The sequence below is a fragment of the Muntiacus reevesi genome, chromosome 6 (genome assembly GCF_963930625.1).
Source record: "Muntiacus reevesi chromosome 6, mMunRee1.1, whole genome shotgun sequence".
NCBI lineage: Eukaryota > Metazoa > Chordata > Mammalia > Artiodactyla > Cervidae > Muntiacus > Muntiacus reevesi.
In genome coordinates, this window is record NC_089254.1 from 87,769,137 (window position 1) to 87,797,050 (window position 27,914).

General features: G+C 40.3%; 1 protein-coding gene across 2 annotated transcripts; it reads left to right on the forward strand.

The window, feature by feature from the left end:
• Positions 1–4,709: 4,709 nt before the first annotated feature.
• Positions 4,710–27,502, forward strand: CALU (calumenin). Of its 2 annotated transcripts, none has more exons than XM_065938719.1 (7): positions 4,710–4,812; positions 11,905–12,136; positions 16,971–17,164; positions 21,145–21,311; positions 21,515–21,575; positions 23,407–23,606; positions 25,105–27,502. In XM_065938719.1, the coding sequence occupies exons 2-7, from the start codon at positions 11,916–11,918 to the stop codon at positions 25,207–25,209; spliced, it is 948 nt and encodes a 315-aa protein (XP_065794791.1). In that variant the 5' UTR covers positions 4,710–4,812; positions 11,905–11,915; the 3' UTR covers positions 25,210–27,502. The 2 variants fall into 2 exon arrangements, with proteins under 2 accessions (XP_065794791.1, XP_065794790.1); XM_065938718.1 differs by lacking the exon at positions 16,971–17,164 and adding an exon at positions 17,238–17,431.
• The last annotated feature ends 412 nt before the right edge of the window (positions 27,503–27,914 follow it).

A 27,914-nucleotide genomic window follows, 5' to 3' on the forward strand; every position in this document is an offset into this window, starting at 1 on the left:
AAGGGAATGGCTAACCATTCCACTATTCTTGCCTGGAGAACCCCATGGACAGAGAAGCCTGGCAGGTTACAGTCCATGGGATCACAAAGATTTGAACACGACTGGGTGACTAATACTACTATTTCTACAGAATGTTATTTTATTTTTTAAAAATGTATTTATTTGGCTGAACCAAGTCTTTGTTGCAGCACGCAGGATCTTTAATCTTTAGTTGCTGCATGTGGGATCTAGTTCCCTGACCAGGGATGGAACCTGGGCCCCCTGCATTGGGAACATGGAGTCTGAGCCACTGGGCCACCACAGAAGTCCCTAATGTGACCCTTTTAAGATCTTAGGCATGTCACTTTTCTGCTTAATACCTTCAAATGGCTTCCCATCTGCATTAAGGTAATGCTACTTCTGTAAGAAATAAGCCCCAGTATATCAATGGCATAAAATAATCAACAGAACTTAATTTCTCAAACACAAAAAAAGTTCAAGAAGGGTGTCCTGTTCAGGGAGTAGTTCTTTAACAGGACCCTGGGCTCCTTCCATCTTGTGACTTACCATCTGTGCTACATGGCTCCCAGGGTTGCCATAGAAAGAGCAAGAGCTTGGAGAATGGCTTGTGGCAGGTTTGCATGGCCAGTACTGGAAGAAGTGGACATCATTTGGCCCGAGCTCTGTCACATTGCCATATCCCGGGAGGGGGGATGCTGGGAAATGTAGTACAGCTGTGTCACAGGATGAAGAGGAAACAGTTTGGTAAACAGCCAGTCTTTTCCACATTATTTCAATCATAGTAGCAGCTAAAGACTTTAAAATGGTCTAAAGCCCTCCATGGTGTCCCTCTCATCTTCACCCCCTTCCTTGCTATGACCTCCCTGACCTCATATCCTCTACTCTCCTAAATTACTTTAGCCAGCCACACTGACTTCCTGCTGTTGCTCAAACACTCCAAGCAGGCTTCAGCAGCTCAGGACCTTTGCTCTCACTATTGCCTTTTCCTGGGATTTCTTCAGCAAATTCAGATGTTCACTCATACTCATGTGTCATCCTCTTCACAAGCCTTCTCTGGCTACCCTCTTGAAGACTGCAAACCACTCCTGATGGTCCTAACGTTTCCTTTTTCCTTTCCTGCCTTATTTTTTGAAAAAAATAATTTATTTGGCTGCATTGGGTCTTAGTTGCACCATGAGGGAGCTTCCATTGTGGCCCACAGACTCTCAAGTTGTGGTGTGCAGGCTCTGGAGCAACTGAAGCCCAGTAGTTTCAGCATCGGGCTTTAGTTACTCCTCAGCATGTAGGATCTTAGCTCCCTGACCAGGGATCGAACCCGCATCCCCTGTATTGCAAGATGGATTCTTAACCACTGAGCCACTAGGGAAGTCTCCTTTCCAGCCTTATTTTATTCTAAGGCATCTATCACCACCTCTCATTCTATATATTTTGCTTTCTTATATAGTTTATAGGCCACATTCCAGAATATAGACACCATGAGAGAGTTTGGGGCTCCCCTGCTGACTTAGATGGTAAAGAATCTGCCTGCAATGCAGGAGACCTGGGTTTGATCCCTGGGTCAGGGAAGATCCCCTGGAGAAGGGAATGGCTACCCACTCCAGTATTCTTGCCTGGAGAACTCCATAGAGAGAGTTTTGTCCATTCACTGCTGTACCTCCAGTGCTTAGAACAGTGTCTTGCATACAGGAAATAATACATTTGCAGAGTGAATGTTCAGTAGCACCATATGAGAACAGCTAGGATGTTTGAAGAACATTATCAGCCTTCTGAGGCTGACATTATTCTATTTGACATAAACAGTCCTCTGGTGCTTCCCCCCCAGTTAGATGGACCTTGGGTATGGCTATGGTGATATTTCTTTTTTTTTTATTTTTTATTTTTTTTTTTATGGTGATATTTCTTAACGTGTGTCAGCCCTCATGTCCTTTTCCTCCTCTACCTGCTTTCTAACTTGAGGGCTCCCCAGAGGCTTAATCTGCTTTTCTCTCCTCAGAAACCTCATGTGTTCTCATGGCTCCACCAGCTGCTGCCTAGCCAATGACCTTAAGCATCTCCTCCAGCCTACTGGTTCATTCTTTTTAGCTGTTCTCCTATTACCTTAGATTCATCGTGTCTTTAATTCAACTCCGTTCCCCTATCATCCATGTACCTAGCTCATTCTCCCAGTTTCCTACAATTAAAACTTTAAATTTTCGAGTGCTCCTTTTTCATTTCTTTCTTCCAAGCAGTCACCAAGTCCAGGAAATTCTTATTCCCACTTTTTAAAATTCTTTTGTATACAAGTGTTCATTTGCATTTCTCTTGCTCTGCCTAGGCCAAACCCTCATTCACAGGAAACCTCAGGGTTAAAGGGTGCCCCATCTCTGGCAGAGTCCCACTACCTTATCCAGCCTCTTCTAGGACACTTCCAAGATGGTGGCATTTCCACTAGGCATCTGTTCCTTGAGGGCAGGGACCATGTCCTATTCTTTGTGGGTTTACCAGCACCTAGTACAGTGCCTGACTTCAAGGAGGCATTTTCAAAATAATTTTTAAAGTGGCTCCTGATGCAGCCTATTCCATAGTTAACCTGTATGGAGATGCATCTCCCTGAGAGAACACTTTCAACCTCATTCCACTTGCCACAAAGGCACAAGCTTAGAAACCTTCAGAGGAAGACCCACAATTCTCACTGCCTTCAGCTCAGGCTCCTCAGAACCCAGGCTCTCCCCTCCCCATCCCCTCTTTTAATCTCCCTCATCCCCAACCTGACCCAAGAATTTACCTCCTACTCTGTCCCCTACATGCCCTTTTCCGGTTATTCCTTTTGCTAAATAGTGCTCAGGAATTTTTTAGTGCAGCCTGAGTCATACCTTCTTCAGAAGCCCTCTCTGGCTGTTACCAAGGGTTATGGCCACGCCTTCCCAAAGCATTGGTCAACCTCTCACCTTGATGTTTAAAGTAAACTAAGTTGCTTTGTATTTAACTTTCTCATGAGCACACTACTTGTCTCAACTGGATTTTAAACTATAGAGGCTATATGTGCTAAGAACACAATAGGTTTATATTCCATTGACATTGCAAAGGAAGTAGCCCTTAGAGAAGCAAGTGAAAGTCGCTTAGTCAAGTCTGACTTTTTGAGAGACCCATGGACTGTACAGTCCATGGAATTCTCTAAGCCAGAATACTGGAGTGGGTAGCCTATCACTTCTCCAAGGGAACTTCCCAACCCAGGGATCGAACCCAGGTTTCCCACATTACAGGCAGATTCTTTACCAGCTGAACCACAAGGGAAGCCCAAGAATACTGGAGTGCATAGACTATCACTTCTCCAGGGGATCTTCCCAACCCAGGAATCGAACTGAGCTCTCCAGCATTGCAGGCGGATTCTTTACCAACTGAGCTATCCTTATTTAATTCTAATTTCATGACTTGAAAATGAATAAGTTCATGATTTCCTGTGTTCCTCTTCAACTGGGGACATCATATGGGTTCCACCCATTCAGTTCACTTAACATTATTAAGCATTTACTTTGGGCAGTAAGCTGAAAGCTTCAGGTACAAAGATGAATAAAGGCAGATCTCTCTGATGGAGCTTAGTCTGGAGGACAAATGGATAAACAACGTTTTATAGCAAAATTTGTTCTTCCCCGGTGGCTCTAGTGGTAAAGAACCCACCTGCCAATGCAGGAGGTGTAAGAGAGGAGGGTTCCATCTCTGGGTCAGGAAGATACCCTGGAGGAGGAAATGGCAGCCCACTCCAGTATTCTTGCCTGGGAAATCCCATGGATAGAGGAACTTGGCAGGCTATAGTCCATGGGGTTGCAAAGAGTGCAACATGACTGAACATGCATGAACATACATACCAAAGATACAAAGTGTTTTAAGGTAAATAAAGGAGGAATTGCTATGCCTAGCAAGGTCAGGAAGGACTTCCAGAGCTAACATCAAACTGGGATTTCTGTGAACTGGGGACTTGTATTGTCATTCACAAGGCAGAGGATTTGGAAAACGAGCTCACTGTCGGTTAATAATGAAAGACTCTAGAGATGTGAAGGGCTTCCCTGATGGTTCAGACAGTAAAGGATCTGCCTACAATGCCCTGGGCTCGATCCCAGGGTTGGGAAGATTCCCTGGAAGAGGGCATGGCAACCCAGTCCAGTATCTTGCTTGGAGAATCCCCATGGACAGAGGAGCCTGACAGGCTACAGTCCATGGGGTCGCAAACAGTCGGATAGGACTGAGCGACTAAGCACACCACAGAGAGATGTGAAAGGGCGGGCAGTTGGAAACATCTAGATGATGGTAGTCACAGGGTACGTACCCATCTAAGGCGGCAGAGCTGAAGGGAAAGAAGTGGGCCTACCCACTTGGCGACTGATTCAATTAATTCGGCCCTGGTTTCTTGTGGGCATGAAGATAACTAGGGTAATTTAAGAAGCCCTGCGGAGGCCGAGTCACGCTCTGCGAACCGGTACGTAGCGGCCACACAGCCGCGCCCACACGCCAACCTGAGCAAGGGGTTATAACCCGCCAACTGCACCCGGCCCAGAACAGGAGTTGGGCGGGAATCCTGTCCACGCAACCCGGCGCGCTCACGGAGACGTGGCGCTTTCCAGCCAATCCCTACTACGCAAGCGTGGGGCCAATGGCTGCCTGGGGAAGCTGCGCGTAAGCGGCGGGCTGGCTGATGATTGGTCTGGAGGCTGCCGTCGTGGAGGACAGCGGCGGGGCGCGGAGCCGCTTCCGGTTGGGCGGGGCTTGCGCGCCAGAGCTAAGCCGGCGGCAGAGCGGCGGCAGCGGGAGCTTGGGCTGTGGGTGCGACGGAAGGAGGTAGGTACCACGGTGCACAGTCCCTCCGCCGCCGCCGCCTCCCTTTTAACTTTCTTTCTGTCTTCTGGGCCTTGCTCCCGGCGCGGCAGGGCTTCTTTGGCGCAGGGTCCCGGTTTCTGCCCTCTCGGGGTTCTGAGGCCTGACTGCTCGTGACTGCCCGGCCTTCGGCGTGCAGCCTGGGTTGGAGGCCGCCACTCGCCTTCCCGCGCGCTCTGGGAAGGGGCCTGGGGCCCCGAGAGCTCAGACTTCCCTCGCTGCGTCCTGTGGGGGTAGTGTTTTGTTCCTGGCTTGCCACGTCCTCTGGCCCTGAGCCCCGCCAGTCACCAGGTCCCTCATCCTAAAGGGTCACGCTTGTTTGTCTCCTGAAGGTCGGAGGGCAGTCACATAGCGTTATTGTTACAGCTCCCTGCCACTTCCCACGCTTGGGCCTGCTTGTGTCCGCCAGCTCCGCCCCAAGGCCACATCCCGAGAGGACATCTGCATCTGCCAAGAAAGTCGTGTTCGCTGACTTGGAGGGTGTAGAAACTAGAGGGGAAGAAAGCATGCAGACCCTATGTGATTTTTCTAAAAAGTTGTGTATAATTTTAAAGAAAAGACGGATATCTCTAGCATGTTTGGCTTCATTCCTCGATCAGCGACGGAAAATAGTTTTAAAAACTCCAGTAAGGAACTGTATTTTTACATGATTTCGTTGCTTCTAGCACCAGATCCTAGTTCTGATTTTTAGCATGCTGATTTCACAAGTCAACTTAATTCCCTACAGCTACCCTTATCGAGTCGAGTGATTTTCAGTTCCGAAAGCTGCTTTTGCTTCAAGGCAAAAAGCCCCCTGGATCCCCTGCTAAAACTTTAGTAGGAGTTTTGATCTGAAGTCCTAAGTGTATAAAGTCCCAGAATAATGTCCTTGAGAATTGAGTTGCAGTCACTTCCTGGCATGAACCATAAAATAAGCATGAGTTGGAAATAAGGTTTCTTATGATTTGTTTTTGTAGCTTAGAGATAGAGAACCATAGGATTTCTGACACATAGGATTGTGACACTTGACACAAGGCAAATGCACGTTTGACATCATTTGGTAGATTTAGTTAACCAAGGACGAAACGATGGTTATTGTTGAAGAATTTATGTATATCTAGTACTATTACGGCTCCACAGATAGCCTGTAAATTGTATTTGTGTGGAGAGAAGATGAGTTTGTTTGTCTTAGCCTAAATCTGAGATTTACAGGGATTCAGGGGTATCCAACAGGACTGTTTTGAGAATCACTAGGAGAAATACGAGCTAACAAAGATGAATTGAGTATGCCTGAATGGCTAGTAAACTTACAATCATCACTGTTAATGTAATCACTTGCTTCCATTTATCCAGTGATGTGTCAAAAGATACTTAGTATTTTCTGTACATTGCATCGGTACAAGAGATCAGTACCTTGATTTTAACATACGTTTTCCTCTGTGTGTGGCACATGCATGGTTGAGCCAGGGGTGTTGGAAGCACAGAGGTGTAGCCAGGAATACCCATTGAAGATGCTTGCTAGGCCGTAAGGTCCTAGTTCGAGTCTTTCTATGAACTCTTAAATATGGCTGTTGTTGATATTGTAATTTATGTATTAGAGTTAAGACAGCTGAAATAGCACTTTTTTTGTTGCCGACTGATGACCAGATCCAGTAAGGGGAATTGGGGAATGGGGAGCACGTGGCAGGCAGGAGCTATATTGCTGCCAAGTGCAGTCCAACTAATGCAGTAAAATGTGTTAGTATATGAAGGGCACAAGACACAGTGTTAGAGATTACGATGATGGATGTCTGACTCTTCAGCTGTATCCCACCAGGCTCCTCTGTCCTTGAAATTTTCCAGGGAAGAATTCCAGAGTGGGTTGCCATTTCCTTCTGCAGGAGATCTTCCCGACCCAGGGATCAAACAAGCAACTCCTCCGTCGGCAGGCAGATTCTTCACTACTGAGCCACAGGGAAGTCCATTAGGGATTATAGAAGAGTATTAATTTATGTTTAGCTGAGGTCCCTGCCTTCCTAAAGTACATCCATAGAGGAGTGAAGGAGACAACTTAAGATAATCTATGATCATTATTGTGGAGTGGTACAAAGAAGTTCTATAAAGTTCTTTAGAGGCCTATATAGAGACCACTTGCAGCTGGAGTGATCATAGTAGATAGGTCTTTGCATCTAGGATTTTAAATTGTTTATTTACATTTGGCGCTGAAGGAAGATTGAGCTAAAATAACTACCAAATTCCCAAGAATTTTGTGTGTGTTACATATGCATAGCAAAATTACAACCAAGAACCAAAACTCTTGCCCCTACATTTTACATAGCTTTCCTTTGGCAGTTAACAATTTATTGAAGTTTCATCAGCCAAAAGGAAACCTTTATTCTCCCAGGGTTTCTCAAATTTATTTCTTAAGGAAATTTTTGTTACTCTGTAGCAAGAAAAATTTTAAGTTTGCACTGGGTTGCTTTGGTTATAGAATTAATGAAACCTAAGTAATAGCCGTTTCAAAGCTTTTCTCCTACAGCCAAATTTTGCACTTTTATACGCTTGGCTAGCTTATAAATGTATACCCTCAGTCACACAAATGATTTAATTAGAATGTATTAATGAACAGTTTGTTCCATTGATTGCTAGAGAAATGCTGAATAAATAGCTTGTCATTATTATAACTCTCATCAAATCATGAAAGGTGCTGTTATTAACTTAGTATGATCCATTGGTGGTACTAAAGGCTGGAAGTGAAGAATGTCAGGTAGATTCCCAGGTGGCTTTAATTCCTAGACCTTATAACAAGAACTTTAGTATAGTTAAATTGCTATCAGACTCTTGCTGTCAATTCCCAATTGAAGTAGACACTTAAGCATTGAGATTCTGTTTTTGCTGCACCATAGAGGAATGCTTCCCGCCCCACCCCCCCAATATCCAACTCACAGAACTGGAATTTTACCACCACGCCCATTTCTCCTACTGTTAACACTGAGCAATGGGTCTTTGGTCAACTGGAATAACTGTGGGTTCACTCATTGTTAATGTTCTTGAGAAGCTGAATTTAATCCAGACCTCTAAATTTCCCTGAAACAACTTACTTTTAACTGTTCTGTGACCAGTGCATTTTTATTAAAAATGATTGGGAGGGAAGGGAGAAATGGCAAGAATTTAAAGCTCTCAAGAAAATTTTTGAGTGGGTAAAACTGATTCTTAAGGCTTATCATTGTTACTGAAAGAAATTCAAATTTATGCTGTTACCTTTCTCTCCTTATAAATTTACTGGAACAATTCATGAAAATAACTTTGTAGGAGACCATTATGGCTGACATAGTGCAAAAGTATGGTAATAACTTGGTACCTTTTCTGTTCTAGCCCTTTATTTATGTCTCTAACATGGCACAATGAAATAGAAATATAATACAAGCCACATATGTGGCTTAAATTTACAGGTGAGGGACTTCCCTGGTGGTCCAGTGATTAAGATTCTGCACTTCCACTGCCAGGGGGCATGAATTCAATCCCCGGTCAGATTCCTGAATATTTAAAACAAGGGCCTTCCCAGGTGGCACAGCAGTAAAGAATCTGCCTGCCAATGCAAGAGAAATGGGTTCCATCTCCGAGTCGGAAAGAGTCCTCTGGAGGACGAAATGGTAACCCACTGCAGTATTGCTGCCTGGAAAATCCCGTGGACAGAGGAGCCTGGTGGACTACAGTCCATGGGGTCACAAAGAGTCAGGCATGACTCAGCGACTCAACAACAACAGTTATTAATAAAGCATGTGAAATTAATTTTAATTATTTAATCCACTACATACAAAAGTACCGTTCTTTTATCATAAAGTGTAACACACCACATCCTTAATTCACACTAGCCACATTTTTTAAGTGTTTGGTAGCCACATGTAGCTCTCGTCCTGGACAGTGCAGGTCTAGTTTTCTGGTTTTATTTTTCTTTTAAGAAAAAACATTAAATGTAGTCAGACATGACTTAGCAACTGAACAGTATCAACAATTAAATGTTACCCTTGGTGAGGGAGGGGCAGAATTTGAGTGAGAGAAACTTGCAAGTTATTTGAAAAATGGAAGTGGGAAGATGTATTTTTCACAACCATTAATTTACCTTTAGATCATGTGCTACAGTCCTTTCTCAAAAGAGAAAAAACAAGAAAAATCTCAAACAACCTAACCTACCACCTAAGATAAGTTAGAAGAAAAAACAAAAGCTAAAGTCAGCAAAGAAAGAAAGAAAGAAATAGTCGATCTGTCGTGTCTCTTTGCAACCACATGGTCTGTCCTTGGGATTCTCCAGGCAAATATACTGAAGTGGATTGCCATTCCCTTCTCCAGGGGATTGTCCCTGACCCAGGGATTGAACTTGTGTCTCCTGCATTGCAAGCAGATGCTTCTTTACCATCTGAGCTACCAGGGAGGATGGGTAAAGTCAACCAAAAGGAAGGATATAATAAAGATCAGAGGAAATAGAGATTTAAAAATAGAAGAAACCAAGAGCCTTTTTTTTTTTTTTTTCTATTCTTTGAAAGGGTAGACAAAATTGATAAACCTCTGGTCAGGCCCATCTAGATCATGCGGTAAAAAGTCATACAAGCAAGCTATCATGATGGAGAAAGAGAAGGGTCTGTTAGCTTTCTATGACTTGGTTTCAGTTTGGTTGAAAAGAGACGCTTCAGAAATAACTGCTGATGTGGTTCTTCAGGAGCCTTGTATAAGTTGTCCTATACTTTTCTCACATCTTTCGACATTATATGTCCTTTGTCTTGGAAGTTACCCTTTGTTTCTATTTGGACATTTTTATATATATGGATTTAAATAAATTTGGTAGTCTTTTTTAGTGTCTGTATTCGTAAAACAAGAGTCCTTTTGTTAAAGTTTCTAACCACCAATGGGGCTTCCCAGGTGGCACTAGTGGTAACGAACCTGCCTGCCAATGCAGGAGATGTAAGAGAGACAGGTTCAGTCCCTGATTTGGGAAGATCCCCTGGAGGAGGAAATGGCAACCCATTCCACTATTCTTGCCTGGAAAATTCCATGGATAGAGGAGCCTGGCGGGCTATAGTCCATGAGAGTCAAATACTACTGGGAGAGTCAAACTCTAGTAAGCACAAGCACGAACAGCCAGGAGTTGATATATGTGGGCACAAAAAGTATATTTTTAAATATCTACTAAAGTACAAATTTTTCATTGCCCATTGCAGAGAGATGAAGGTGAAACCATTGTTTTGGTAGGTAGTCCTTGGTGATGTTTTTTAGGCACTTTGATCAATAGTAGGTAGAAACCCAGATTGCGGGAAGACAGTAGGTGGTGTGGAAAGAGACAAGTGTTCCTGGACACCGTGTGAGTGAAGGAACAGGGAAGAGCACACTTGAAGAAATAGTGGGGTCTGAGAAAGACTGATTTTGGATTATGAAGACCTGAGAAGTATTGATTGACAGAATGAAGGAACCTGTAGAGGGGCAGGATTGAGTTTAATTGAAAAGGGAAAGGATAGAGAGATGGATAAATGATAAAACTGAATCACTTGGCTTTTCCTCTGACATTCTTTTTTTATCACTTTATCAAGATGTTAGGTCTCAATCTTAAATGTAGTTTTTCCTCTAAATCACAGTGAGTCAATCTGTTACATTTCTATATGTTACACAGTCTCCCTCCCAAGCCCTGATAGTGTTCCCAGGTTTAAGCATTACTTTATATTTTAACAATGGGGGTTTGCAAAAGTTGTCAGGGCATTATGCAAGAATTGGTAGGCTATTATTCTGGGGATGTAATTAGTCATTTATAAAATTTTCCTAGATGTGGGGTCACCTTGTTAATAGGCACAAGGAAGATACTGTTGCTGTGACTGTTGATTTTTACTTGATTCTGTAAGCCTTTAACATTATAGATATCATTTGGATATGTCACAATAATAGCATAAAACTCATTTCTTATCTCTAAAGAATTTTATTTATCTAAAGAATTATTTGTAGTTTGCAGTGAAAGTTTCTATTTTGTCCTGAAATAAAGACATACTTACTGTGATGTTTGAGAGAGCCACTGAATCTAATTTTGTCTCTACTGTTCCACTGGTCTGATTGATTAGCTCAATTATTGAAGTATCTTGGAGTGTTTTTTTCCCTGGGCAGTGTTATTTTACTTGAAAAATAGCGTTTGTGTCTTAAGAATAAATATGTTTTTTCCTTAAGAATAAATATGTCTCCTTTTCCAGTCGGGAGAAATGACTTGAAAATGTATGCTACCTAATAATGAAAATAATTTTTATCATATTGTTTAAAAAGTACACACAAAAAGGTAACGTACTCATTTAGAAAAAGGAAGATTGCACCACAGAGCACAGTATTAAAGTTCACTCTGTCCCAGCCTCACCACCCCAACCCCATCTCTTCTTCAGCCAAGGGGGTTGTTGCTATTTATAGATAGATGTTTATCTTTCCACACCATTTTCATGCATATATGTTATATTTTATACAAATATAAGCAACCCGGAGAGGTTAGTTGATTTTTGCTTTTTATATAAATGAAATCTTGACTTAGTTTTGCAACATGCTTTTGTTGTTTTCATAAACTTTTCTGGAATGTAACAGTCACTATATCTACTTTGTGGTGTTCGTGGTGGTTTAATATGTATTTACTAATTCTTTTAGTTCCTTTTTCATTTTTTAATCATAAAATATCATCATTGATTAAAGCATCTTTGTATATGAATGTGGGTGTTTTGATGGAATAGCATGAGAAAGAACATTGATAAGCTTTCAGAAGCATGTGCATGTATGCACGCTCAGTCACATCCCCTCTGTGTCCACAGGTTCGTTTTCTGTGTCTGCATAAAGGGAGATTGCTTATAAGATGGATGTTCCTTGTAATTCCTTGTTCCTATAATTCCTTGTCAGCCTACAATCAGATGAAGGAAAGTGGTGAAAATTTCTCAGAGTAAAACTAGAAAGTCTTATATTCTAGCATACTTTTTTATGGGTTAAATAATTATATTTAGGATAATGTCAAATTAATAATTTTCCTGGGTCTGAGCTTTTAATTTGAATTACTGAGCATACTGAGGGAACTCCCTTTGTTTCTCTAAGGTCTGATCAGCATGGACCTGCGGCAGTTTCTTACGTGCCTGTCCCTGTGCACAGCCTTTGCCTTGAGCAAGCCCACAGAAAAGAAGGACCGTGTACATCATGAACCTCAGCTCAGCGACAAAGTTCACAATGATGCTCAGAGTTTTGATTATGACCACGACGCCTTCTTGGGTGCTGAAGAAGCAAAAACCTTTGATCAGCTGACGCCAGAAGAGAGCAAGGAAAGACTTGGGTAAGGTGCCAGCTCTCAGAGGGCTAGTTAGAATAATGACCTTTCTTTATAAATCAACTCATTCTTTTTTTCCTCTTCTATCTCAGTCACCCAGTAAAGCTGTACTGAACTACATCTGCTGAAAGCTAACCACAGAATTGCTACCATTAAAATTTAATCTCTTTCCTCATTTCTCCATTGAATAACAGTTCTTACCTCATTCTACAAAACAAAGTCATTAAAGTGCCAGATATATAGGGCTCAGCTTAAGCCGCATCATCTTGATCCCAAAGGAACATTACATGGGGATTTTCTCAACACTGTTGCTTTTAATTTTTAAAAGCAATCTGTGACCTCTATGTTGTTGACCATGCCAAGTCTTTGAGTGGTTAATAAACTGTGAATTAGACCCCTGGACTGACTAATTTCGGTAGTTTATGATTTCCAAGGATGTCCTTCACCCTCTTTGGTTCATTCTCAGGTATTTGCTTAATTAAAAGCAATACCAAACCAACCTTGGCTTTCAAAAGGTTGTATTAAGTTGTGATCTTAATGCCAGAGTATGCGTTGCTCTTGGAGTGAACAGCTGGGCCATCGTCAGTTTCTGTGGCTCTCTCCCAAGGCATCTTTTTACCTAAATAGTTGATTTGATAGAATTCCAGTTGATTATTTCTAACTGAGGGTCTGAGAATGTCTTTTTTAGTTCTTTCAAAGCCTTGCTTTTTAAGGAAATGCAGGTTAATTGGTGAACATTTTCTCCTCAATGAATAGTGACCATCTGTGTAGCTTTCTGAACTAAATTTAACAGAGTTGTCTGAAAAGTTATACCACAGAGGAATTTCCAGAAATATTTTTCCCATGGATAGTGCTATGATTAGAAGACATTGTAGGGTTTGCTTTGAGTGGTACTTCAAAATAAATTTATTCTTTCAGTGAGTTATCTGCCAACTGAAGGATACAGTATTCTTAAACACTGACAGAGGTAATCAAAAGATTTTGCTGTGTAGAATGAGAAATTTGTCCAGAACGTTGAAAATAGAGAAAACAGGCGTATCAGAGTTAGTCTTCTGCTAGATTGTTTTTTGCTTTGAAGGACTATGCTCACTTTTAATCTCCTAACTGTGCTAACATTCCAAGCTGAAAATAGGGATGCATGAGGGTGTTCTCAGTCTTCATGTCTTGCCTGTTAATAGTATGCATGTCCAGCCTAGATTTTGGTCTGCACATGTCCCTGCAGAATTACTGTCAAATGATGAAGGGCCTTTAGGTTTGGTGTCAAGCGGTGTTCTGGCCCTGTGGAGGTATTGGAATTACTCTGCTAACAGCCTTCAGTAGAGAAAAAAATTGTTCTTTTTAGTCCTCAGTAAACATCAAAAGTTCGACACATGCACAGACTCCATATTTGATAAGAATAAGATGGTTTAAATGATGTTTTTCATGGAATGTGTGAATGAACCAAGTACTGTTTGCTTCTCCCAGATTTGGAGATAATAACAAATAGCCCGTTAATAAGGTGATATACTGTTGAAAGTAAGAATTCCAAGTGAACTTTTTTTTTCTTTTAAATTAGCTTACTATGGCATTTTTGAACATTGTTTGGTATGTGACTGTACACCAGAGGTTGAGTACGACAATTTCCCCTTTCCATCTATCTAGGAGGCCAGTAATTATTAGGAAATAAGATCATTGTTTATACCTCTAGTTGCAAAAATTCACTACTATTTTTAAATCTTTAGTAATAATATCTAAAAAGCTATGGGAAGCACTTAAAAACAATTTTAACATCCAGGTTTTAGTTTCTTTTCGTTATGAATAATGTTGACAAAAAGAACATTTTTCTTGTATGTATATTCTCAACCTTGCCCCACCCCTAAGCAGTTTAAATATACTTAATTTTCATTTATGTGTCCTTCAAATGTTGATTTATCCACTTTGAGGTGGTGGTCCTTAGTAAAGTTTTCATTTATTTTGATATAGAAATGAAGTAGAGCGGTTTTTTGGGTCACAGGCCCAATTCCTTTGGCAGTCTAATGAAAGCTAAAGTGCAAATATATGACTATGTATAAGATTTTGCATGCTGAAAATTTCTGGAATATTTTGAACCCTCCTGGAATCCTTTTATTGACCCAGGTTCTTAAAAAACCAAAGGATTTGGCTTTACGCCTTTTGAAATGTAGAGGCTTATGTCACCTCTTAGAAATGACATAATACTCACTGAAGTGCATTGTGTCTGTCCTAGAGTAAATGCTTATTTAGTGGCATCATGCATTTGTAGGGTTCTCCAGTGTCATAGAAATACCATACCATTAGCTTTATAAATTAACATGGACTTTTTTAAAGATCAGAGTTTAGAGCTTCATGCCAAAAATAAGCCGTGCCCATTTCCAGTGTACTTTGACAACTGCCTGCAGGCTGAATAACTAGAAAGATAAGGATAGCTTTTTTATTTTTAAATGGTTGCGTGGTTATTTTTATTGTTGTTTTTAAAATATGAGACAAACGATATGTGGCCCACAAAGTGAAAAATATTTATCTGACTCTTTCAGAAAAAGTTTGCTAACGTCTGAATTGAACCATTTGGGATATTTCTGTTGGTATGAATAGAATAGCATTCAGCCAACTTCATTAGGAAAAGCCCATCTTAAAGAGTCATATGCCTTTTTATCTAAGTGATCCTTCTCTTTAGGCTATTAATAATAGTTTAAAATTTTCTTTTGGGAATAAATACCTTGCCTTTTTTTTCTTAATAGGACAGTGGAACTCTTGGTAGCCAATGCCTTTCAGACACAAACTGGATTCTATTATATATAATGTAGAGGTTTTTGAACAGGTAGAACTTAATCTGTTCGGGCTTCCCTGGTGTTCTTGTGATTAAGATGTCACACTCCAGTGCAGGGGGCATGGGTTCTATTCCTGGTCAGGGAACTCAGACCTTGCATCCTGCATAGCACAGCCCCCCAAAAAGTAAGAAAAGCTGATTTATTAGTATTGTTAAGAGTCTACAGATTCAGGTTGCAAAAAAATTTTTGTCCCATGTCCATGTAGATACAGAGGGACATTTGAGGTGACTTCTTACTATTTTAGGGGGCTTCCCTGGTAGCTCAGACCATAGTCTGCCTGCAATGCAGGAGATCCAGGTTTGATCCCTGGGTCGGGAAGATCCCCTGGAGAAGGGAATGACAATCCACTCCAGTATTCTTGCCTGGAGAATCCCATGGACGGAGGAGACTGGCAAGCTACAGTCCATGGGGTTGCAATGAGTCAGACACAACTGAGTGACTAACACTTCCTGCTTTACCTTTTTAAAAAAATATTTTAGAGTAAAAATTATAAGGTTCTCTGAAGGAAAATGCTTGTTAATTACAGGATTTAAGTAATAGACAATCATGGCTAACAATGTATCAATCAATATCAAAGTGAATTTGTGTCACATAATTATATTCTCTGATTCTAATCACTTTCCAATGTTGTATTCATCAGAAGAACACAGACTGGGAAACGACATTAGCTACCAAATGACAGTCTTTTTCAATCCTACAAATAATAGAGCATAGGAGTATCCCAAGATTTCAATTCCATTAGAAGTTTTTTTTGTTTTTTAACAGAAAAATTATTTATTAATTCTTGACCCTTGAATTCTTTCTAAAGTATTCCATGTGATGAAATAAGTATGCATAATGGACTTCTACTGTGTCAATTCCATTAGAAGTTTTGATTTAAAGTTCTTGTGACTTGAGCCTCCCTACAAAGGGCCAAGGGGCATTTACCTGATCTTTTCCTGGCTCTCTTAAAGAATGTAGTCAGTGAATGTTGCTGCTCTTAGGCCATTAAATAATTGGTGTGTAAAATTAAAAAAAAAAGTTCTTGTGACTTTACATAGGCAGTCTTAGCTTCTATAAGTAAGCAATTGCATCTTTAAACAGAAGTTTTCATATCATGCACATATTTTGAAATCCTTAAATAAGTCTTTTAAAAATGTCTGTCATTAATATGACAGCACTGGAAGAAAGAAGCTTATGAAAAGCAAAGTATATTCATTCTTTAGCTTTGTAGTTTAGCTTTGTAGTTTGGTTTATCATCTGCACCCTAACCCTCTCAGCTTATTAACATTCTCATAATCAAGGATGTACATTCTTACCACATTACTTCTTCAGAGCTCTCTGTTTTTGTGGTTATATGTAAAAATCCAATTCAATATAGTGTATAATAACTGCTAGCCTTTTGTTTTTTTAAATATGTATAAGCATGCTTATGTCTCTGTATCTATTTTGGGGTTTAAAAAAAATCTTGACTTTAGGTATAAGTGATCCTGGAACTATTTTTGTTATCTTTATATTTTTAACAAAAGTGTTTTGGTTGTTTTTTGAAAAAACAAAAAAACTGAACTTTTTAAAAAGTCTGTTTACAATTTTTGAATTTTTAGAAAACCAAGTCAGTGGTTGTGATTATTTACCCAGAAATCGAGATTCTCCTAAGAGCAATAAAGAACAAATATAAAAATTTGCATGTTGTTTGATACTAAGAGTGGAGAATGCAGATAGGAAAGGATATTCACTCCAAAATTCTGACCACTGGCTGAAACCTACGTCTGAAGGGATAGCCTGTAGCTTGCTTTTGGCTCCAAGTACACCAGCCATGGACTGTGCTTGTCTTACCTGGATGACTCATTTCAGACCAGCAACAGGCATTCAAGGGAAAAATTCTCAGTTGCCCATCTGGCAGTTTTGTTTTGGAGACAATTTTTATTTCCATCCTTTAGCCCTGGGCAACACCCGTGGCCACAGCACACATCTGGCTAAGTCCAGAGCCTTGTGTCCTTTTAACCTCTTGCTGGATTTCTCTGCATTTTCTACAGAAAGATTGTAAGTAAAATAGATGGCGACAAGGACGGGTTTGTCACTGTGGATGAGCTCAAAGACTGGATTAAATTTGCACAAAAGCGCTGGATTTACGAGGACGTAGAGCGGCAGTGGAAGGGGCATGACCTCAATGAGGACGGCCTCGTTTCCTGGGAGGAGTATAAAAATGCCACCTACGGCTACGTTTTAGGTAGGTCCCTACTCTCTGGGGGAAAAAACCTTGTGGAGCCGGCACCTTGAAACGTAACTGTTTTGTCTTGTAGAATGATTGTAGATAAAATAGACGCGGATAAAGATGGGTTTGTGACGGAGGGGGAGCTGAAATCCTGGATTAAGCACGCCCAGAAGAAATACATATATGACAATGTTGAAAACCAATGGCAGGAGTTTGATTTGAATCAAGACGGCTTAATCTCCTGGGATGAGTACAGAAACGTGACTTATGGCACTTACCTGGGTAAGGGGCAAGGTGTCAGCCTGATGGAGACCATGGTCTTGAGTCAAAGAAACAAATGGGTCAAGCAGTGAAGGAAAGGAAGAAATTATGCTTATTTTAGTTTACTGTGCTGATTCTCCTTCACTTTATTAATTTTGAATTTGTATATTATGTATTTTTTTAAATTTGTTTTATTTTGATTTTCTAAGGTCTGACATCTTTTATGTCTTAGCATTTCAGATATATTTCCCCATTTTTTTCTTGGCTGTCATCCCTCAAAGAGACCATTTTTGGAGTAAATTCTCGTTCAAAAGGCTGCATTGTTCCAACAATGCAAAGCAGGAGGCTTTGAGATGTCTCTTGACATGGTCACATTAAAGTGTTGGACCTGAAATTTAAAGCAAATTAGATTTCTTTGTAACTGGTAAGAATAGGAGGAAAATTACTGTCTTCCCTTGCTAAAGTAAAGATCAAATCTAATGGCTTTCCTTGATGAAATTTAACTATTTCAGTATGTCTGCTTACTGAAGTTTAGAAAGGAGTATTTCCCATTTGTTTTCTCTGACACATGAGCTTATTAGCCTGCTTTGCAAATACTTTGAGGCAAATCAATGTGACTTTGATTGCTTTTTGTTGATTTGGTAGCTTGTATGCTTGGGCCACCTGTTAGTAATTTTCTTTTACTTATTCCACTTGCCTGCTGTTAAATGCTAGGTGGCGATCTTACCGAGTTGATGACTTAGGGTGTTTTTGTCAGTGATAGTCCTCTTTTGTACGTGGTCACAGTTTGAGATGAGATAAGAATGTATAAATGTTACTTCTTGCGTTTTTATTCTGGAAATTAAGTAAATTTCTGGGTGGAAGCAGGCGTTCTCCATCACTGACTAACAAGCAATGAATGTATGGTGGTCTGTTCCCCCCACTGGATAACCAGCTGTCCATGTTAATTACGGGACTGCATGCATTTCTGGTGAACAGATTTTTATTTCTATATGGGGCTTGTTCTCATTCCTGAGACTAGAGTGGCCACATCTCTCTCATGCTTGACACTTAGCCAAGAACCAAACATATCCTTCTCCCAATTAAGAACATGTGTATTAAAAAGTCAGTGCAGATAGAGAGATACCCATGCTTCTTGCTTTCTGGCTGAGACCCAGAGCTTCCTGATTTGTTTGGAATTAATTATAAATACAAAGCACTGGGTAGGCCATTGGTGATCTCAACAGAATGATGTGTTAATAAATCTCAGCTCAGACCTAGGCACTCACTGTCCAGAAGGAGTTTTAAACTCTTTTTATGATTATGTGCATACAAATCTGTTGAGAACTTTGTTACCTCACAGGGCCAATGATTCAATGTAATGAGTATTTCTACTCACTGAGACTCTGTATAAGCTGAAGCACTGGCTGGAGAAACAATGTCTTTATAAGGCATCTTTCCCTGGCGGCCTAGGGGTGGACAGTGCTGGGGTAAGGAGGCGCCTTCCAAAAGTGCTGAGGAGTTTTTTGTAAAAATGTGTTCTTGACTCAGTTGAGTTAAGGTATAAATCCGCTTCTACTTAGGGTCTGCCTTAATGAATATCTGCTTTCCACAAAAGGAACATTAACCCCATCTCTGCCACAAGTAAAATATGAGATGCTAAGATATGCCCTGCCTACACCAAAACCGAAACTAGATCACGAACCTACCCTTCACTTTGTGCAAGCCAGCTGGCCCAGTAAGCTGGTGCTTAGGATAGATAGGGCACTCTGAGCAGTGATGATAGGCATGCGAGTTTAGTCATTAAATACAGTTCTGTAGCTTTCTTCTTCATCCATATATATGTGCATGTGATTCTAGTCACCAAGTTTTACCTAAGGAAAGAAAGGCTCAGCTAAGAATCTACTCTTAATATGTAAGTTGCCTTCTGTTATTTATGTTACATAGTTTGTATTGATTATTTGTTTAGAAGAAATGACTTAGTATCTGAGTAAGGTAGTATTTTCCTTAAATTCTCTGTCTCTAATCTATTATGGCTTTGAGTATACACATAGAGTCCCCAAAGCCCCAGTTTAATCAGTAAACTGTATTACTGAATTTTGACCCTCATCAAAGAATGAAGCTTCAAGTTGCTCAACTCTCAAAATAGAGCAGTAGTTTATTGTTGTTTTTTTTTTTACTGTACTTAAAGTATGGAAAGATTGAACTACAATATCAAAAGTCAATAGTGTAGTGTTAGTAAGGGGCCCTGTGGGTTTGTTTGTTAATAAAAACTAGTGCTATATCCTTTTTTATTTGATCAATATGTTTTGAGAACAATCATTTCTTACCTTTAATGTGGTGTCTTTTACTTTTCAAAATATCTTCACATGTTATCTTATTTTGGTCCATATAGCAACTCAGATTGAAAAGTTTTGTTTTTTTTTCCCCCCTTTTTGCCGTTAACTCTTTCACATTTTTTGCAACTTAAAGTTCATTTTTCTAGATTCTCATGAAGTGAAGTGAAAGTCGCTCAGTCGTGTCCGACTCTTTGCGACCCCAAGGACTACACAGTTCATGGAATTCTCCAGACCAGAATATTGGCATGGGTAGCCTTTACCTTCTCTAGGGCATCTTCCCAACCCAGGAATTGATCCCAGGTCTCCCACATTGCAGGCAGATTCTTTACTAGCTGAGCCACAATAACTATTGCTTGTGCAGTTCAACATCTTAACAGATAGGTCCAAATTCAATTTGGTTGTAATCTAATATTTATCTTCTGTAACAGATTTATTGAAGTATAATTGACATACAATTTATTGCACTGCACATATTTAAAATGCACAGTTGATGAGTTTTGTCATATATGTATGCATCAGTGAGCCCCTCACTGTAATGAAGTACTTCCATCACCCCCAAAAGCTTCCTTGTGTCCCTTTATAGTCCTCACCTTCCTCGTGCCCTGTCCCATGGCATCCGCTGATCTCTCTTCTGTAACTTGATTTGTCTGCATTTTCTAGAATTTTATAAAAATGAAGGAAGTGGGGGTAGTGAACAGAACTTGTATCTCATGGTATGTTTCTGAATTTACCAAAGAAACTAAAATGTGACCTTTCAGAGTGGCGCTGTTCTGGTATTGAATCCAAATGGCCTGTAATGGGATAGAAGGCCTTTGATATCTGGCTTCTTAATGAGAGCCTAATGTTTAATAAATACTTAAATAATGTTTCATAAACAGCAATAGTTAATATGTATTAGAAGTCAGCTCTGTGCCAAGCACTGTTTGAGGCACTTAACTTCTATTTATTTGCTTATTTAACCTCGTAACAATCCTGTGAGGCCAACTCTGTTACTGTCTCCGTTCTGCAGATGAGTGCATTGAAGCACAGTTGTTACTTGTCCAAGGTCACATGGCTAAGAAGAGGTAGAGTTAGGATTCAGACCCAGACCATGTGACTTTAGAGCCACCACTGCCCCTTGGATATAACTAGAAAACTGAATCCCTCTACTAGCCTTAATATCAATAACAATGAAGCATTTATGTAACAGATCACATAGTCCAAGAGCCAGGGTTCCATGTTGAATTTACATTCAACTCAGACCTGACTTTGTAGTCTTTGATCACCAAACCTGAATGTCTTTATACTGCTGTAGTTTTCCTGAGTAACCAAGTTAATTCTTCCATGCTAGGTTTATTGTTCTTGGAAATTTATTTCCATACATTTTCATGTTTTCTGGAAGTCTTTTAAGATTTGACCTAAATTTTTGTTTCCTAGATGATCCAGACCCTGATGATGGATTTAACTATAAGCAGATGATGGTTAGAGATGAGCGGAGGTTTAAAATGGCAGACAAGGATGGAGACCTCATTGCCACAAAGGAAGAATTCACAGCTTTTCTGCACCCTGAGGAGTATGACTACATGAAGGATATAGTAGTACAGGTGGGTGAGAGCGAGGATTCTCAATGGAAACTTTCTCTTTTTGTTGCTTACACGCTTTGCTATGGTTTAACCATACTTGATTATATATACATAAACACATATATCTGTGTGTGTTTACTTTAATGAAGCACAGTTACTTGTCCTAAATTATTGCCTGAACTAATTTATCCAGATATCAGATCTAATTATTCTCTTCTGTCTAGGAAACAATGGAAGATATAGATAAGAATGCTGATGGTTTCATTGATCTGGAGGAGTATATTGGTGAGTCTGTTTCTAGTGTTTTTCTTAGAAGAAGCTGGGAAACTTTGAAAGATATGTTCACCAATAAAAACAATCTACCCCATGGGTCGACTCTTAGCACATCATTAACTCAGACCAGCGTGGGGAATGGTGGGTCATGATAAAGTATTGAGTAGCACTGGCCAATCAAAATGTGAATGTGAGCCCCAAGTGTAATTTTAACTTTTCTATTAGCCACATCAAAAACAATGAAAAGAAACAGATGAAATTTACTTCAAAAGTGTATTTTATTTAATCTGATATTCCAAAATACTACAGTTTCCACATTATCAAGGGTTATTTTTTTTCTTTTTTCACACAAGTCTTCAAAAGTTTATTTGACATTGTAGCACATCTCAGTTTGGACTAGCCGCATTTCCTTTCCTCATAGCCTGATGTGGCCAGCGGCTGCTGTAGTGGACTGCACTGAAATAGTGCATCCCAGAGGCCCTGTGGAATTGACTTTGAGGAGTTGCAGGGAACCTAGACTGGCATTAGGGAACTAGGGAACAGAACAGAAGAGACACTTGGGTGAATAAGCAACCAGGAGTTGTTGATTCTTCTTAGTCTTTCCTTTCCACTGTATTCTATTCATATTTTCTGTTGAGGGTTTTTAATTTGTTTCCTTTTGTCCTTTTTTTTTTTTCCGACCATGCCATGCAGTTTGTGGGATCTTAGTTCCCCAACCAGGGATCGAACCCCACCCTTGGCAGTGAAAATGTGGAGTCCTAACCACTGGACTGCCAGGGAATTCCCAGTTGTTTGTTTTAGATGCTATACCTTCAAGGCAGTTTCTCTCAAGTACAGCTTTTTTCTTTTTTTTTTTTTTTTTTTGCCTTGCCGCTCTTGGCGTGTGGAATCTTAGTTCCCCAGTCAGGGATTGAACCTACATCCCCAGTATGGAATCTGAACCACTGGACCACCAGGGAAGTCCCTAAAGTTATTTTTATTATCCTCAAAAATAATTTCAAGATTTTCCTATTGCTTTAAAAAAAAGAGCTGCCTCTTACCAAGTAGTTGACCAAATTGTTTCACAGTTCATGTGATGGAAATTAGCATAAGACAATGCCCATCATTTTAAGAGATACATTATAAAGTATACTTAGACATTGGTTGTAGACAGTTTGACTGTTTTACATTTACAGACACTTTTACATCTCTCAGGTTTTCCTGAGGATTTACAACCACATCTTTCTAAAACTAGTGGTCAGGTTAATTAGCTGCCTTGTAGTGAAGTGGAACACAGGGAACAACTGTCTTATGAAAGTTGGTCTTTACCTTTCTTGACGCTAGTCATCTCCCTTTGTTTCTGCATTTTGAAAAATATTTATTTATGGCTGTGCTGAGTCCTCACTGCTGCACGCAGGCCCTCTCTAGTTGCAGTGCACGGGCTTCTCACTGTGGTGACTCTCCTCCCATTGTGGAGCACCGGCTTTAGGCAAGCGTGCTTTGGCAGTTTGGCTCTCAGGCTTAGTTCCCCCGTAGTAGCACATGGGATCTCAGGGGTCAAATCCATGTCCCCTGCATTGGTAGATGGACTCCTAACTACTGAGCCACCTGAAATCCCAGTTTCTGCCTTTTTTTAAAAGTTTTCTTTGCTTATATCATTCAAGACCAATAGCTTGAAATATTCTTTCTGCAAGATCGTCAGAAAAATGCCTTACTTCATAAAGTCTCTCCAACCTAAAATACCCGTATAACTTCTGTGAGGTTCCAAACTAATGAGTGAGGAAGAAAGGTCAGATCAGCTTTGCATGGGGCAGGCTTTGAGAGAAGACACGCCCATCTTATGCATGGATGTCTGTTCATACAGGTGATATGTACAGCCACGACGGAAACGCTGATGAGCCAGAGTGGGTCAAGACGGAGAGAGAACAGTTTGTTGAGTTTCGAGATAAGAACCGTGATGGGAAGATGGATAAGGAAGAGACCAAAGACTGGATACTCCCCTCAGATTATGACCACGCTGAGGCAGAAGCCAGGCACCTGGTCTATGAATCAGACCAAAACAAGGTAAGTCTGACCAGGCCCAAGCAATCTAGCCGTGGTCCAAGTCTGTCTCTAGGGGATTGCTTAAAAAATTCCTATTAACGTACATAGAGCATGTAAGATTTTAATTAGTCTAAGTCTGCTGTGGAGTTAAGTTGGCGACTGAAACTTACAGGGCAGCACTAGCTCTGTGATCTCTCATTTTAGAAATCCCTTAGCCCAATGTTCTTAGCATTGGAGGAATTTAGGCCTCAGCAAGAGCCTCTGGATATAACCTGTGCCCAGCATGCTTCATCCACTGTCTTTGGAACTCCAGGAAATTTTCTTTGCCTTTTTGTTGTTATTTCCTTTGTTCGTTTACCTTTTACAGGCTCACTTTGCCTACTCAAAGCTGATTATTTCCTTCTTAAATTAAGTATGCTTGTTGTAGCTTATAAATCATTTTTTCTCTATTATAATTCAGTTCAGTCACTCAGTTGTATCTGACTTTGCAACCCCGTGGACTGCAGCATGCCAGGCTTCCCTGTCCATCACCAACTCCCAGAGCTTGCTCAAACTCATGTCCAGTGATGCCATCCAACCATTTCATCCTCTGTCGTCCCCTTTTCCTGCCTTCAGTCTTTCCCAGTTTCCCAGCATCAGGGTTTTTTCCGATGAGTCCGTTCTTCACATCAGGTGGTCAAAGTATTGGAGCTTCAGCATCAGTCCTTGACCAGTTATCTTAGACGGCATTTGGTTCATTGAAAGAGTGTTGTTACTACTGAGCCCTGTCACCTTTTTCAGAGAATGCTGTCCTTAAAGCAGACTGAAAATCAGTCTATGGGGGATTTTGGAATTCTGATGTTCTTTTATTTAGATTAATTTTTGGTTTTTATGTAGTTTCTTATCATTGACCCTTTTTAAGGGTCAATCTGTTTTGAGTTCTTGCTCAGTCTCTTCAGTAGCCAGGTGCTGAGACATGAGGGAAAAAAAACTCATATAGTCATCCCTTGGGAATCTGGCCTAGATAATTCTTGAGATAAGACCTGGACCTCCATTAGGGGTTCTGTCTGGAATCTGATTGGTAGCTAGGGCATTTTGGAGTTGAAAACTATGCTTGATAGTAACAGATTTCATTGTCCCTGTTAGACAGTGACTTGATTCACTTTGAAGTCTTTTTCCTGGCTCTTGTTAACTATCTCTTACCCATATCTGGGAGGTGTCCCACATTTTGCTGAAAAGAGAGCATTTTCTTCCCAAGAAATAACCCATACTGCTGGCATTGACCTATTCAGCTGTATTATTTTCATCCTTTTAACTTTCTTGATAAGGAAATAGATTAATTGCTCTTTTCTTCCCTGTATGTATATGTGTGTATTGGGGATGGGCCATGAGTACTGAGTCCAGATTTAATTAGAATTAAATTAGAATTAGAATCTTAAACCTTGGCAAGTCTTAGATCCCCTATTATATGATAGCAGTGTTTCTAAATTTGAAATGGGAACTTTATTTTGCCTCAGTTCACTGTTCTTTCTGCTTTCAGGATGGCAAGCTTACCAAGGAGGAGATTGTTGACAAGTATGATTTATTTGTGGGCAGCCAGGCCACAGATTTTGGTGAGGCCTTAGTACGACATGATGAGTTCTGAGCTCCAGACAGAGGAACCCACATTTCTTCAAAAGTAATTTATTTTTACAGCTTCTGGTTTCACATGAAATTGCGCTACTGAGACTGTTATTACAAACTTTTTAAGACATGAAAAGTTGTAACAGAAATGATCCCGTCCCCATTCCTCCTCCTCTCTGAGGGACAGGAGGGAAACCGTGCTTCTGAGGAACAACTCTAATTAGTACACTTGTGTTTATAGATTTACACTTTGTATTATGTATAACATGTGTGTTTATTTTTGTATTTGTTCTCTGGTTGGGAGTATGATATGAAGGATCAACATCCTTAACTTACCCTTGTAGGCAAACATTAGCCCTTTACTCTTTCTCAACCCTTACCATGTAATTTTTTTTATAAGTTTGACTTAAGTTTAAGCCTGAGATCAATAAGAAATGTTCAGGAGAGAGAAAAGGGAAGAAATATTCCCCACAGTTTCTGTTTAGAGAGATAACACTTAAACTTGCCTATTGAAAAGTATATTTCATAAGTAGTAGGGGCCATATGTTCTATTCAGTTGCTTCATGTCCAGGTCCTAGCGTTATCTGGGCAAAGACAGATCCCTATGCTATAAGAAAGCTTGACTCAACTTGACTTCATTCATCCTTTTTTTTCTCTCCCCTTCCCTGTAGGACTAGCTGTTTGCTAATTTTGTCAAGCACAGCTGTGGTGGGAAAAGTTGGGGCCAGTGTCTTGAATATCAATCAAGTAGTGAGTGTGATCTCTTTACAGAGATAGAAATAGAAACAGCTGGAAAACTAAAGAAAAAATCCAAGTGTTCTTAGGGCACATGATTTTTTCTGGGTGTGCATCTATTGAAGTGCTCAAGCCTGTCTTTATTCAATCAGTAAGTGCCCCATTCAGCTCCTATTTCCCCAGGTGTTCCAAGGAACTAATCTTGCTTTCACTGCAGTCAAAATGTGCTCCTTTCCTATCGTGTCATTGAAAGTGCCTTTAATGAGAGAAACAAACGGTCACTGAATGAGGATTCGCTTAAGAAACCCTAAGATAAAGTAGATGATTTGGACCACCTTAAAGCTTAGAACCTCCTGTTGTGGTGGGGATTTTTTTCTTCCCTTTCTCTTTTGGACAGTGGTTCAATAGCAGTATTAGGGGCTTGGTTGCAGTGTTCTTACCTTGTGGGCTGATTTCTGAAAACCACATGCTGCTGAATTTACCAGGGATCCTCATACCTCAGAATGCTAACCACTTACTACCAGGCCTGTTTCTGTGTCAGCTGAGGAGGCAGAGCTAAGGCTCAGAGATGAGAGGGCTCTTTGGTTTGAGGACCGTTGCTCACCCTTCCTGCCTTTGACCCATCCCTTCCTATGTCCCCATCTCCCTGCTGCCAAAAAACGTTTATCATGGATCAACATTGCCAGTCCTTATCAAAGAGAGGGACATTGTAGAAAGAGCTAAAGAAATCACCTCTGTTCCCAACTCACCTATATTTTACATAACAAGAAACTGCCTTTTTTTTGGTCCCTTTCATACACATGGACCTCTTTTGAGAAGAATTATGTATGCCAAGTTTTTAGCCCTCAGGTTACTAAGACAAATATATATATATATATAACCTTTATTATTTCATATATCTTTCTGGATAATACATTCAGGTGGTGCTGGGTGATTATTATAATCTGAACCTAGATGTATCCTTTGGTCTTCCACAATCATGTTAAGGTGGGCTACTTGGCCTGGTAAAAAGCCAGATATCATGTAACCCCACCCTGGCCTTTGCATTGAGCTCTTGAGAGTGGATACATTCTTTGAACCCCAGTATAAGGAAATGGAAATTCTCTTCCTTCCAGATTCCCCATTTGTATTGTTAAGAAGACCAGGGATAAATACTAATGCCACCAGCCCTGGCTTGGAGAGGGCGCAGCACAAATTGTGTGGCAGGAGAGCCTTGCAGGTCACTAGGTACAGAGAACCCAGGCCTTATGTTAAAGTCATGCACCTAGAAAGCAAGCCTCCATCTGCTAAGACAGCGACTTCTGGATGCCGGGTGCTCATCAATTATCATTTGTATTCTAATGTCTAATGACCCTCCTGGATTTTTTTCTTTTTCTTTTTTTCTTTTTTTTTTTTGTTTAAATCAAGCCTGAGGCTGGTGAACAGTAGCTACACACCCACATTGTGTGTTCTGTGAATGCTAGCTGTCTTGAATTTGGATACTGGTTATTATTTTTTATAGAGTGTAAACCAAGTTTTATATTCTATAATGCAAACAGGTACCTATCTGTTTCTAAATAAAACTGTTTACATTCATTGAAGGGTATGTGTGTCCTTTATTTTCTTAAGAAATGGAACTCTTGGTTAGAATTATAGGGTTATAAAATGTCACAGAAAATAGAGCTCTCCTAGAAGGTTTACGCCACCCCAACCCAGAGAAGTTGCTACCTTCTCCCAAATTGGTTACTCTTTCCTTCCTATTCCTGAAATCTTTTAGCATCCTTACACAGCTGTAACCCTTCTCTGCTTCTCTTAGGCCATATAACTGGAGAGGAGCCCAGCTGCTCATTACATAATTGTCTGATACCAAACACAGCCATTTCTGAATGTACACACATTTATCTTGATTTTTATTTCAAAAAGACTCTTCTTCCAGGGGGTGGGGAGACGGAATATAAGGTAAAACTTTTTTGAACATTTCGTATAGTTTATAAATAGGATTGAGATGTGCCA